A 12,500-nucleotide genomic window follows, 5' to 3' on the forward strand; every position below is an offset into this window, starting at 1 on the left:
TACCAGGCTAGATATTACTGACCTCTCTGTTCTCTCTCTCCACCAGGCTAGATATTACTGACCTCTCTGTTCTCTCTCTCTACCAGGCTAGATATTACTGACCTCTCTGTTCTCTCTCTCTCTCTACCAGGCTAGATATTACTGACCTCTCTGTTCTCTCTCTCTACCAGGCTAGATATTACTGACCGCTCTGTTCTCTCTCTCTCTACCAGGCTAGATATTACTGACCTCTCTGTTCTCTCTCTCCACCAGGCTAGATATTACTGACCTCTCTGTTCTCTCTCTCTCCCTCTCCACCAGGCTAGATATTACTGACCTCTCTGTTCTCTCTCTCTACCAGGCTAGATATTACTGACCTCTCTGTTCTCTCTCTCTCCACCAGGCTAGATATTACTGACCTCTCTGTTCTCTCTCTCTACCAGGCTAGATATTACTGACCTCTCTGTTCTCTCTCTCCACCAGGCTAGATATTACTGACCTCTCTGTTCTCTCTCTCTCTACCAGGCTAGATATTACTGACCTCTCTGTTCTCTCTCTCTACCAGGCTAGATATTACTGACCTCTCTGTTCTCTCTCTCTACCAGGCTAGATATTACTGACCTCTCTGTTCTCTCTCTCTCTACCAGGCTAGATATTACTGACCTCTCTGTTCTCTCTCTCCACCAGGCTAGATATTACTGACCTCTCTGTTCTCTCTCTCCACCAGGCTAGATATTACTGACCTCTCTGTTCTCTCTCTCCACCAGGCTAGATATTACTGACCTCTCTGTTCTCTCTCTCCACCAGGCTAGATATTACTGACCTCTCTGTTCTCTCTCTCTCTCCACCAGGCTAGATATTACTGACCTCTCTGTTCTCTCTCTCTACCAGGCTAGATATTACTGACCTCTCTGTTCTCTCTCTCCACCAGGCTAGATATTACTGACCTCTCTGTTCTCGCTCTCCACCAGGCTAGATATTACTGACCTCTCTGTTCTCTCTCTCTCTACCAGGCTAGATATTACTGACCTCTCTGTTCTCTCTCTCTCTACCAGGCTAGATATTACTGACCTCTCTGTTCTCTCTCTCTACCAGGCTAGATATTACTGACCTCTCTGTTCTCTCTCTCTACCAGGCTAGATATTACTGACCTCTCTGTTCTCTCTCTCCAACAGGCTAGATATTACTGACCTCTCTGTTCTCTCTCTCTCTACCAGGCTAGATATTACTGACCTCTCTGTTCTCTCTCTCTCTCTACCAGGCTAGATATTACTGACCTCTCTGTTCTCTCTCTCAACCAGGCTAGATATTACTGACCTCTCTGTTCTCTCTCTCTCTACCAGGCTAGATATTACTGACCTCTCTGTTCTCTCTCTCTCTACCAGGCTAGATATTACTGACCTCTCTGTTCTCTCTCTCTCCACCAGGCTAGATATTACTGACCTCTCTGTTCTCTCTCTCTACCAGGCTAGATATTACTGACCTCTCTGTTCTCTCTCTCCACCAGGCTAGATATTACTGACCTCTCTGTTCTCTCTCTCTCTCTACCAGGCTAGATATTACTGACCTCTCTGTTCTCTCTCTCTCTCCACCAGGCTAGATATTACTGACCTCTCTGTTCTCTCTCTCTCTACCAGGCTAGATATTACTGACCTCTCTGTTCTCTCTCTCTCTCCACCAGGCTAGATATTACTGACCTCTCTGTTCTCTCTCTCTCTCCACCAGGCTAGATATTACTGACCTCTCTGTTCTCTCTCTCTCTACCAGGCTAGATATTACTGACCTCTCTCTCTCTACCAGGCTAGATATTACTGACCTCTCTGTTCTCTCTCTCTCTCTACCAGGCTAGATATTACTGACCTCTCTGTTCTCTCTCTCTACCAGGCTAGATATTACTGACCTCTCTGTTCTCTCTCTCTACCAGGCTAGATATTACTGACCTCTCTGTTCTCTCTCTCTACCAGGCTAGATATTACTGACCTCTCTGTTCTCTCTCTCTACCAGGCTAGATATTACTGACCTCTCTGTTCTCTCTCTCTCTCTCTACCAGGCTAGATATTACTGACCTCTCTGTTCTCTCTCTCTCTCTCTACCAGGCAAGATATTACTGACCTCTCTGTTCTCTCTCTCTCTCTCTCTACCAGGCTAGATATTACTGACCTCTCTGTTCTCTCTCTCCACCAGGCTAGATATTACTGACCTCTCTGTTCTCTCTCTCCACCAGGCTAGATATTACTGACCTCTCTGTTCTCTCTCTCTACCAGGCTAGATATTACTGACCTCTCTGTTCTCTCTCTCTCTCTCTACCAGGCTAGATATTACTGACCTCTCTGTTCTCTCTCTCTCTCTCTACCAGGCTAGATATTACTGACCTCTCTGTTCTCTCTCTCTCTCTCTCTACCAGGCTAGATATTACTGACCTCTCTGTTCTCTCTCTCCACCAGGCTAGATATTACTGACCTCTCTGTTCTCTCTCTCCACCAGGCTAGATATTACTGACCTCTCTGTTCTCTCTCTCTACCAGGCTAGATATTACTGACCTCTCTGTTCTCTCTCTCTCTACCAGGCTAGATATTACTGACCTCTCTCTCTACCAGGCTAGATATTACTGACCTCTCTGTTCTCTCTCTCTACCAGGCTAGATATTACTGACCTCTCTGTTCTCTCTCTCTCTCCACCAGGCTAGATATTACTGACCTCTCTGTTCTCTCTCTCTACCAGGCTAGATATTACTGACCTCTCTGTTCTCTCTCTCTCCACCAGGCTAGATATTACTGACCTCTCTGTTCTCTCTCTCTCTCTCTCTCTACCAGGCTAGATATTACTGACCTCTCGGTTCTCTCCCTCTACCAGGCTAGATATTACTGACCTCTCTGTTCTCTCTCTCTACCAGGCTAGATATTACTGACCTCTCTGTTCTCTCTCTCTACCAGGCTAGATATTACTGACCTCTCTGTTCTCTCTCTCTACCAGGCTAGATATTACTGACCTCTCTGTTCTCTCTCTCTACCAGGCTAGATATTACTGACCTCTCTGTTCTCTCTCTCTCTCTCTACCAGGCTAGATATTACTGACCTCTCTGTTCTCTCTCTCTCTCTCTACCAGGCTAGATATTACTGACCTCTCTGTTCTCTCTCTCTCTCTCTACCAGGCTAGATATTACTGACCTCTCTGTTCTCTCTCTCTCTCTCTCTACCAGGCTAGATATTACTGACCTCTCTGTTCTCTCTCTCCACCAGGCTAGATATTACTGACCTCTCTGTTCTCTCTCTCCACCAGGCTAGATATTACTGACCTCTCTGTTCTCTCTCTCTACCAGGCTAGATATTACTGACCTCTCTGTTCTCTCTCTCTCTACCAGGCTAGATATTACTGACCTCTCTCTCTACCAGGCTAGATATTACTGACCTCTCTGTTCTCTCTCTCTACCAGGCTAGATATTACTGACCTCTCTGTTCTCTCTCTCTCTCCACCAGGCTAGATATTACTGACCTCTCTGTTCTCTCTCTCTACCAGGCTAGATATTACTGACCTCTCTGTTCTCTCTCTCTCCACCAGGCTAGATATTACTGACCTCTCTGTTCTCTCTCTCTCTCTCTCTCTACCAGGCTAGATATTACTGACCTCTCGGTTCTCTCCCTCTACCAGGCTAGATATTACTGACCTCTCTGTTCTCTCTCTCTACCAGGCTAGATATTACTGACCTCTCTGTTCTCTCTCTCTACCAGGCTAGATATTACTGACCTCTCTGTTCTCTCTCTCTACCAGGCTAGATATTACTGACCTCTCTGTTCTCTCTCTCTACCAGGCTAGATATTACTGACCTCTCTGTTCTCTCTCTCTCTCTCTACCAGGCTAGATATTACTGACCTCTCTGTTCTCTCTCTCTCTCTCTCTACCAGGCTAGATATTACTGACCTCTCTGTTCTCTCTCTCTCTCTCTACCAGGCTAGATATTACTGACCTCTCTGTTCTCTCTCTCTCTCTCTACCAGGCTAGATATTACTGACCTCTCTGTTCTCTCTCTCCACCAGGCTAGATATTACTGACCTCTCTGTTCTCTCTCTCCACCAGGCTAGATATTACTGACCTCTCTGTTCTCTCTCTCTACCAGGCTAGATATTACTGACCTCTCTGTTCTCTCTCTCTCTACCAGGCTAGATATTACTGACCTCTCTCTCTACCAGGCTAGATATTACTGACCTCTCTGTTCTCTCTCTCTACCAGGCTAGATATTACTGACCTCTCTGTTCTCTCTCTCTCTCCCACCAGGCTAGATATTACTGACCTCTCTGTTCTCTCTCTCTACCAGGCTAGATATTACTGACCTCTCTGTTCTCTCTCTCTCCACCAGGCTAGATATTACTGACCTCTCTGTTCTCTCTCTCTCTCTCTCTCTACCAGGCTAGATATTACTGACCTCTCGGTTCTCTCCCTCTACCAGGCTAGATATTACTGACCTCTCTGTTCTCTCTCTCTACCAGGCTAGATATTACTGACCTCTCTGTTCTCTCTACCAGGCTAGATATTACTGACCTCTCTGTTCTCTCTCTCTCTACCAGGCTAGATATTACTGACCTCTCTGTTCTCTCTCTCTACCAGGCTAGATATTACTGACCTCTCTGTTCTCTCTCTCTCTCTCTACCAGGCTAGATATTACTGACCTCTCTGTTCTCTCTCTCTCTCTCTCTACCAGGCAAGATATTACTGACCTCTCTGTTCTCTCTCTCTCTCTCTCTACCAGGCTAGATATTACTGACCTCTCTGTTCTCTCTCTCCACCAGGCTAGATATTACTGACCTCTCTGTTCTCTCTCTCCACCAGGCTAGATATTACTGACCTCTCTGTTCTCTCTCTCTACCAGGCTAGATATTACTGACCTCTCTGTTCTCTCTCTCTACCAGGCTAGATATTACTGACCTCTCTGTTCTCTCTCTCTCTCTCTACCAGGCTAGATATTACTGACCTCTCTGTTCTCGCTCTCTCTCTCTCTACCAGGCTAGATATTACTGACCTCTCTGTTCTCTCTCTCCACCAGGCTAGATATTACTGACCTCTCTGTTCTCTCTCTCCACCAGGCTAGATATTACTGACCTCTCTGTTCTCTCTCTCTACCAGGCTAGATATTACTGACCTCTCTGTTCTCTCTCTCTCTACCAGGCTAGATATTACTGACCTCTCTCTCTACCAGGCTAGATATTACTGACCTCTCTGTTCTCTCTCTCTACCAGGCTAGATATTACTGACCTCTCTGTTCTCTCTCTCTCTCCACCAGGCTAGATATTACTGACCTCTCTGTTCTCTCTCTCTACCAGGCTAGATATTACTGACCTCTCTGTTCTCTCTCTCTCCACCAGGCTAGATATTACTGACCTCTCTGTTCTCTCTCTCTCTCTCTCTCTACCAGGCTAGATATTACTGACCTCTCGGTTCTCTCCCTCTACCAGGCTAGATATTACTGACCTCTCTGTTCTCTCTCTCTACCAGGCTAGATATTACTGACCTCTCTGTTCTCTCTACCAGGCTAGATATTACTGACCTCTCTGTTCTCTCTCTCTCTACCAGGCTAGATATTACTGACCTCTCTGTTCTCTCTCTCTCTCTCTCTCTCTACCAGGCTAGATATTACTGACCTCTCTGTTCTCTCTCTCTCTCCACCAGGCTAGATATTACTGACCTCTCTCTCTCTCTCTCTACCAGGCTAGATATTACTGACCTCTCTGTTCTCTCTCTCCACCAGGCTAGATATTACTGACCGCTCTGTTCTCTCTCTCTCTCTCCCAGGCTAGATATTACTGACCTCTCTGTTCTCTCTCTCTCTCTCTACCAGGCTAGATATTACTGACCTCTCTCTCTCTCTCTCTCTCTACCAGGCTAGATATTACTGACCTCTCTGTTCTCTCTCTCCACCAGGCTAGATATTACTGACCTCTCTGTTCTCTCTCTCCACCAGGCTAGATATTACTGACCTCTCTCTCTCTCCACCAGGCTAGATATTACTGACCTCTCTGTTCTCTCTCTCTCTCTACCAGGCTAGATATTACTGACCTCTCTGTTCTCTCTCTCTCTCTCTCTCTCTACCAGGCTAGATATTACTGACCTCTCTGTTCTCTCTCTCTCTCCACCAGGCTAGATATTACTGACCTCTCTGTTCTCTCTCTCTCTCCACCAGGCTAGATATTACTGACCTCTCTCTCTCTCTCTCTACCAGGCTAGATATTACTGACCTCTCTGTTCTCTCTCTCCACCAGGCTAGATATTACTGACCGCTCTGTTCTCTCTCTCTCTCTCCCAGGCTAGATATTACTGACCTCTCTGTTCTCTCTCTCTCTCTCTACCAGGCTAGATATTACTGACCTCTCTCTCTCTCTCTCTACCAGGCTAGATATTACTGACCTCTCTGTTCTCTCTCTCCACCAGGCTAGATATTACTGACCTCTCTGTTCTCTCTCTCCACCAGGCTAGATATTACTGACCTCTCTGTTCTCTCTCTCCACCAGGCTAGATATTACTGACCTCTCTCTCTCTCCACCAGGCTAGATATTACTGACCTCTCTGTTCTCTCTCTCTCTCTCTCTACCAGGCTAGATATTACTGACCTCTCTGTTCTCTCTCTCTCTCTCTCTCTCTACCAGGCTAGATATTACTGACCTCTCTGTTCTCTCTCTCTCTCCACCAGGCTAGATATTACTGACCTCTCTCTCTCTCTCTCTACCAGGCTAGATATTACTGACCTCTCTGTTCTCTCTCTCCACCAGGCTAGATATTACTGACCGCTCTGTTCTCTCTCTCTCTCTCCCAGGCTAGATATTACTGACCTCTCTGTTCTCTCTCTCTCTCTCTACCAGGCTAGATATTACTGACCTCTCTGTTCTCTCTCTCTCTACCAGGCTAGATATTACTGACCTCTCTGTTCTCTCTCTCTCTCTCTCTACCAGGCTAGATATTACTGACCTCTCTGTTCTCTCTCTCCACCAGGCTAGATATTACTGACCTCTCTGTTCTCTCTCTCTACCAGGCTAGATATTACTGACCTCTCTGTTCTCTCTCTCCACCAGGCTAGATATTACTGACCTCTCTGTTCTCTCTCTCCACCAGGCTAGATATTACTGACCTCTCTGTTCTCTCTCTCTCTCTACCAGGCTAGATATTACTGACCTCTCTGTTCTCTCTCTCTCTCTCTCTCTCTCTCTCTACCAGGCTAGATATTACTGACCTCTCTGCTCTCCCCACTCTGCCGATGCGATGGACATAGTTCTGCTTCTCATCTGGCAGAGTCACGTTGATCACTAGAACACATTGATCAAGAGTCAAAACAACAGGAAGACTTGGACCTGAAAAGGAGGTACCGCGTGTCTCTCACCGTAGGGGACTCCATGGATGTCGATGCCCCTGGCCGCCACGTCTGTACAGATCAAGAACTTCACTTCCTGTTTCTGTAAGGAGATACAGGAAGTTAAATATCATATTTGATAACGCTGTTGATGAAAACAGAATAGAAAATAAAAAGCGTAAAATAGGAGTAGAAAATAGTTTTATTTTTCCTGTCAGAGTCGTTTATGTGGAACGGCTCGAGGTCCCACTGCCAACCATACCTCTCTAATCATCTACATTCTACGTGGCGCCAGAGTAGAGGCCCCCCCCGCTCCAGAGTATAGGCCCCCCGCTCCAGAGTAGAGGCCCCCCCGCTCCAGAGTATAGGCCCCCCGCTCCAGAGTAGTGGCCCCCGGCTCCAGAGTAGTGGACCCCGCTCCAGAGTAGTGGCCCCCCGCTCCAGGGTAGTGGCCCCGAGGCCCCCGCTCCAGAGTAGAGGCCCCCCGGCTCCAGAGTAGAGGCCCCCCGGCTCCAGAGTAGTGGTCCCCCCGGCTCCAGAGTAGTGGTCCCCCCGGCTCCAGAGCAGTGGCCCCCCGCTCCAGAGTAGAGGCCCCCCCGCTCCAGAGCAGTGGCCCCCCGTCCCAGAGCAGTGGCCCCACGCTCCAGAGTAGTGGCCCCCCGCTCCAGAGTAGTGGCCCCCCGCTCCAGAGTAGTGGCCCCGAGGGCCCCCCGCTCCAGAGTAGTGCACTAAAATAGGGACTAGGGTGCTATTTAAGCCACAAACCGTGAATTCAAATCAAGTAACTGATGAACTTTATCTCATTGGTTCTAAAAATTAATTTAATAAATAGTCTTGACATCCCAGATGTGGGGCAACAATAAGTCTGGGAATCATATTCTCTTCAGGCAGACAACTCTCCCAACAAATCATCAGCCTGGGTAGGCGAGGGCTTTCAAATAATCCCCTCGGAAACACGACAGAAGCAAACCAATGAGGAGGCAGACAGCTAAGCTAATTACCTACTGGAAAATCCTCCGCAAGCTCCATCTAGTTAGCTAGCTAGCGGGAATGTTTCTCGCAGTACAGGAATGGATCGGGCTCTGGATCCAACTCGTTCCAACTTCCGCCTTGTCCCATCGGTTTTACGCCACGAACACGTGACCGTCGGGACGTCAGAGTTAAAATGGACGCAAGTTATTTACATAGAGCTTCCTATTGGTTGATTCTGATAATTGCCTTGTGGGAAACGTCGGAGTTCCCGACATGATGTGAACGCTGGAACAAACAGTTTCTCTAGAGAGACTAGTCGTCGGCCAATCCTGTTACCAATTAGTGACCTCACGTCCCGCCAGCGGGCAAGTGACCTCACGTCCCGCCAGCGGGCAAGTGACCTCACGTCCCGCCAGCGGGCAAGTGACCTCACGTCCCGCCAGCGGGCAAGTGACCTCACGTCCCGCCAGCGGGCAAGTGACCTCACGTCCCGCCAGCGGGCAAGTGACCTCACGTCCCGCCAGCGGGCAAGTGACCTCACGTCCCGCCAGCGGGCAAGTGACCTCACGTCCCGCCAGCGGGCAAGTGACCTCACGTCCCGCCAGCGGCCAAGTGACCTCACGTCCCGCCAGCGGCCAAGTGACCTCACGTCCCGCCAGCGGCCAAGTGACCTCACGTCCCGCCAGCGGCCAAGTGACGTCACGTCCCGCCAGCGGCCAAGTGACGTCACATCCGGCCAGCGTGTAAGTGACGTCATATCGTGTAAGTGACGTCATATCCTGCCAGTGTGTAAGTGACATCATATCCTGCCAGTGTGTAAGTGACATCATATCCTGCCAGTGTGTAAGTGACATCATATCCTGTCAGTGTGTAAGTGACGTCATATCCCGCCAGCGTGTAAGTGACGTCACATCCCGCCAGCGTGTAAGTGACGTCATATCCTGTCAGTGTGTCAGTGACGTCATATCCTGCTGACCTTGAATCGGTCCAGATTGGTCTTGCGTTCGTTGGGCTTCCTGTCACCATGGAGACAGACACAGGAAAGCTGGTGGCCTTTTCTGTCTGGACCTAAAGGAGGCAGGGGACAGGATATAACTCCCGTAGTACAGTAGTATTATAACTCACCTCCTCCCTGTACTATGAAGTATTGCTCCGTGTTGTAGTAGTATTTATGTAGTACAGTAATAGAACTCACCTCCTCCCTGTACTATGAAGTATTGCTCCGTGTTGTAGTAGTATTTTTTTATGTAGTACAGTAATATAGCTCACCTCCTCCCTGTACTATGAAGTATTGCTCCGTGTTGTAGTAGTATTGCAGTATTTATGTAGTACAGTAATATAGCTCACCTCCTCCCTGTACTATGAAGTATTTCTCCATGTTGTCGCAGTATTTATGTAGTACAGTAATAGAACTCACCTCCTCCCTGTACTATGAAGTATTTCTCCATGTTGTCGCAGTCTATCTTGGTCCTACAGAAGATGATGGCCTGGTCCATGTTGTAGTAGTATTTATGTAGTACAGTAATATAGCTCACCTCCTCCCTGTACTATGAAGTATTGCTCCATGTTGTAGTAGTATTGTAGTATTTATGTAGTACAGTAATATAACTCACCTCCTCCCTGTACTATGAAGTACTGCTCCATGTTGTAGTAGTATTGTAGTATTTATGTAGTACAGTAATAGAACTCACCTCCTCCCTGTACTATGAAGTATTGCTCCATGTTGTAGTAGTATTGTAGTATTTATGTAGTACAGTAATATAGCTCACCTCCTCCCTGTACTATGAAGTATTTCTCCATGTTGTAGTAGTATTGTAGTATTTATGTAGTACAGTAATATAGCTCACCTCCTCCCTGTACTATGAAGTATTGCTCCATGTTGTAGTAGTATTGTAGTATAGTAATATAGCTCACCTCCTCCCTGTACTATGAAGTATTGCTCCATGTTGTAGTAGTATTTATGTAGTAGAGTAATATAACTCACCTCCTCCCTGTACTATGAAGTATTGCTCCATGTTGTAGTAGTATTGTAGTATTTATGTAGTACAGTAATATAGCTCACCTCCTCCCTGTACTATGAAGTATTTCTCCGTGTTGTAGTAGTATTGCAGTATTTATGTAGTACAGTAATATAGCTCACCTCCTCCCTGTACTATGAAGTATTGCTCCATGTTGTAGTAGTATTGTAGTATTTATGTAGTACAGTAATATAGCTCACCTCCTCCCTGTACTATGAAGTATTTCTCCATGTTGTAGTAGTATTTATGTAGTACAGTAATAGAACTCACCTCCTCCCTGTACTATGAAGTATTTCTCCATGTTGTAGTAGTATTGTAGTATTTATGTAGTACAGTAATAGAACTCACCTCCTCCCTGTACTATGAAGTATTTCTCCATGTTGTAGTAGTATTGTAGTATTTATGTAGTACAGTAATATAGCTCACCTCCTCCCTGTACTATGAAGTATTGCTCCATGTTGTAGTAGTATTGTAGTATTTATGTAGTACAGTAATAGAACTCACCTCCTCCCTGTACTATGAAGTATTGCTCCATGTTGTAGTAGTATTGTAGTATTTATGTAGTACAGTAATAGAACTCACCTCCTCCCTGTACTATGAAGTATTGCTCCGTGTTGTAGTAGTATTGTAGTATTTATGTAGTACAGTAATATAGCTCACCTCCTCCCTGTACTATGAAGTATTGCTCCATGTTGTAGTAGTATTGTAGTATTTATGTAGTACAGTAATAGAACTCACCTCCTCCCTGTACTATGAAGTATTTCTCCATGTTGTAGTAGTATTGTAGTATTTATGTAGTACAGTAATATAGCTCACCTCCTCCCTGTACTATGAAGTATTGCTCCATGTTGTAGTAGTATTTATGTAGTACAGTAATAGAACTCACCTCCTCCCTGTACTATGAAGTATTGCTCCATGTTGTAGTAGTATTGTAGTATTTATGTAGTACAGTAATAGAACTCACCTCCTCCCTGTACTATAAAGTATTGCTCCGTGTTGTAGTAGTATTTATGTAGTACAGCAATATAACTCACCTCCTCCCTGTACTATGAAGTATTGCTCCGTGTTGTAGTAGTATTGTAGTATTTATGTAGTACAGTAATATAGCTCACCTCCTCCCTGTACTATGAAGTATTTCTCCATGTTGTAGTAGTATTGTTTTTATGTAGTACAGTAATATAGCTCACCTCCTCCCTGTACTATGAAGTATTGCTCCATGTTGTAGTAGTATTGTAGTATTTATGTAGTACAGTAATAGAACTCACCTCCTCCCTGTACTATGAAGTATTTCTCCATGTTGTAGTAGTATTTATGTAGTACAGTAATAGAACTCACCTCCTCCCTGTACTATGAAGTATTGCTCCATGTTGTAGTAGTATTGTAGTATTTATGTAGTACAGTAATATAGCTCACCTCCTCCCTGTACTATGAAGTATTGCTCCATGTTGTAGTAGTATTGTAGTATTTATGTAGTACAGTAATATAGCTCACCTCCTCCCTGTACTATGAAGTATTGCTCCATGTTGTAGTAGTATTTATGTAGTACAGTAATATAGCTCACCTCCTCCCTGTACTATGAAGTATTTCTCCATGTTGTAGTAGTATTTATGTAGTACAGTAATAGAACTCACCTCCTCCCTGTACTATGAAGTATTGCTCCATGTTGTAGTAGTATTGTAGTATTTATGTAGTACAGTAATATAGCTCACCTCCTCCCTGTACTATGAAGTATTGCTCCGTGTTGTAGTAGTATTGCAGTATTTATGTAGTACAGTAATATAGCTCACCTCCTCCCTGTACTATGAAGTATTTCTCCATGTTGTAGTAGTATTTATGTAGTACAGTAATAGAACTCACCTCCTCCCTGTACTATGAAGTATTGCTCCATGTTGTAGTAGTATTGTAGTATTTATGTAGTACAGTAATATAGCTCACCTCCTCCCTGTACTATGAAGTATTTCTCCATGTTGTAGTAGTATTTATGTAGTACAGTAATAGAACTCACCTCCTCCCTGTACTATGAAGTATTTCTCCATGTTGTAGTAGTATTTATGTAGTACAGTAATAGAACTCACCTCCTCCCTGTACTATGAAGTATTGCTCCATGTTGTAGTAGTATTGTAGTATTTATGTAGTACAGTAATATAGCTCACCTCCTCCCTGTACTATGAAGTATTGCTCCGTGTTGTAGTAGTATT

At 45.5% G+C, this 12,500-nt stretch overlaps 1 protein-coding gene and 1 long non-coding RNA gene across 4 annotated transcripts in view; both read right to left on the minus strand.

Moving 5' to 3' along the window:
- The window catches only part of ddx1 (DEAD (Asp-Glu-Ala-Asp) box helicase 1), a 62,720-nt gene that overhangs the window by 4,487 nt on the left and 45,733 nt on the right, over positions 1–12,500 (minus strand). For 2 of the 3 annotated variants that reach the window (XM_045721211.1, XM_045721213.1), the window contains exons 20-22: positions 9,261–9,352; positions 7,343–7,415; positions 7,196–7,268 (exon numbers count right to left, since the gene is read on the minus strand). In XM_045721211.1, the coding sequence (XP_045577167.1) occupies positions 7,196–7,268; positions 7,343–7,415; positions 9,261–9,352 (238 nt within the window). Of the gene's footprint in view, positions 1–7,195; positions 7,269–7,342; positions 7,416–9,260; positions 9,353–9,701; positions 9,772–12,500 lie in introns of all 3 variants that reach the window. The other variant, XM_045721212.1, reaches the window with a different exon arrangement.
- Positions 11,457–12,500, minus strand: part of LOC106608362 (uncharacterized) — a 1,363-nt gene continuing 319 nt past the window's right edge. The window contains exons 2-3 of the long non-coding RNA XR_006770384.1: positions 11,934–12,500; positions 11,457–11,793 (exon numbers count right to left, since the gene is read on the minus strand). The exon at positions 11,934–12,500 is cut by the window's right edge and continues 111 nt beyond it. This is a non-coding gene — a long non-coding RNA (uncharacterized lncRNA). The remainder of the gene's footprint in view (positions 11,794–11,933) is intronic.

This window comes from Salmo salar, chromosome ssa06 (genome assembly GCF_905237065.1).
Source record: "Salmo salar chromosome ssa06, Ssal_v3.1, whole genome shotgun sequence".
Classification (NCBI taxonomy): domain Eukaryota; kingdom Metazoa; phylum Chordata; class Actinopteri; order Salmoniformes; family Salmonidae; genus Salmo; species Salmo salar.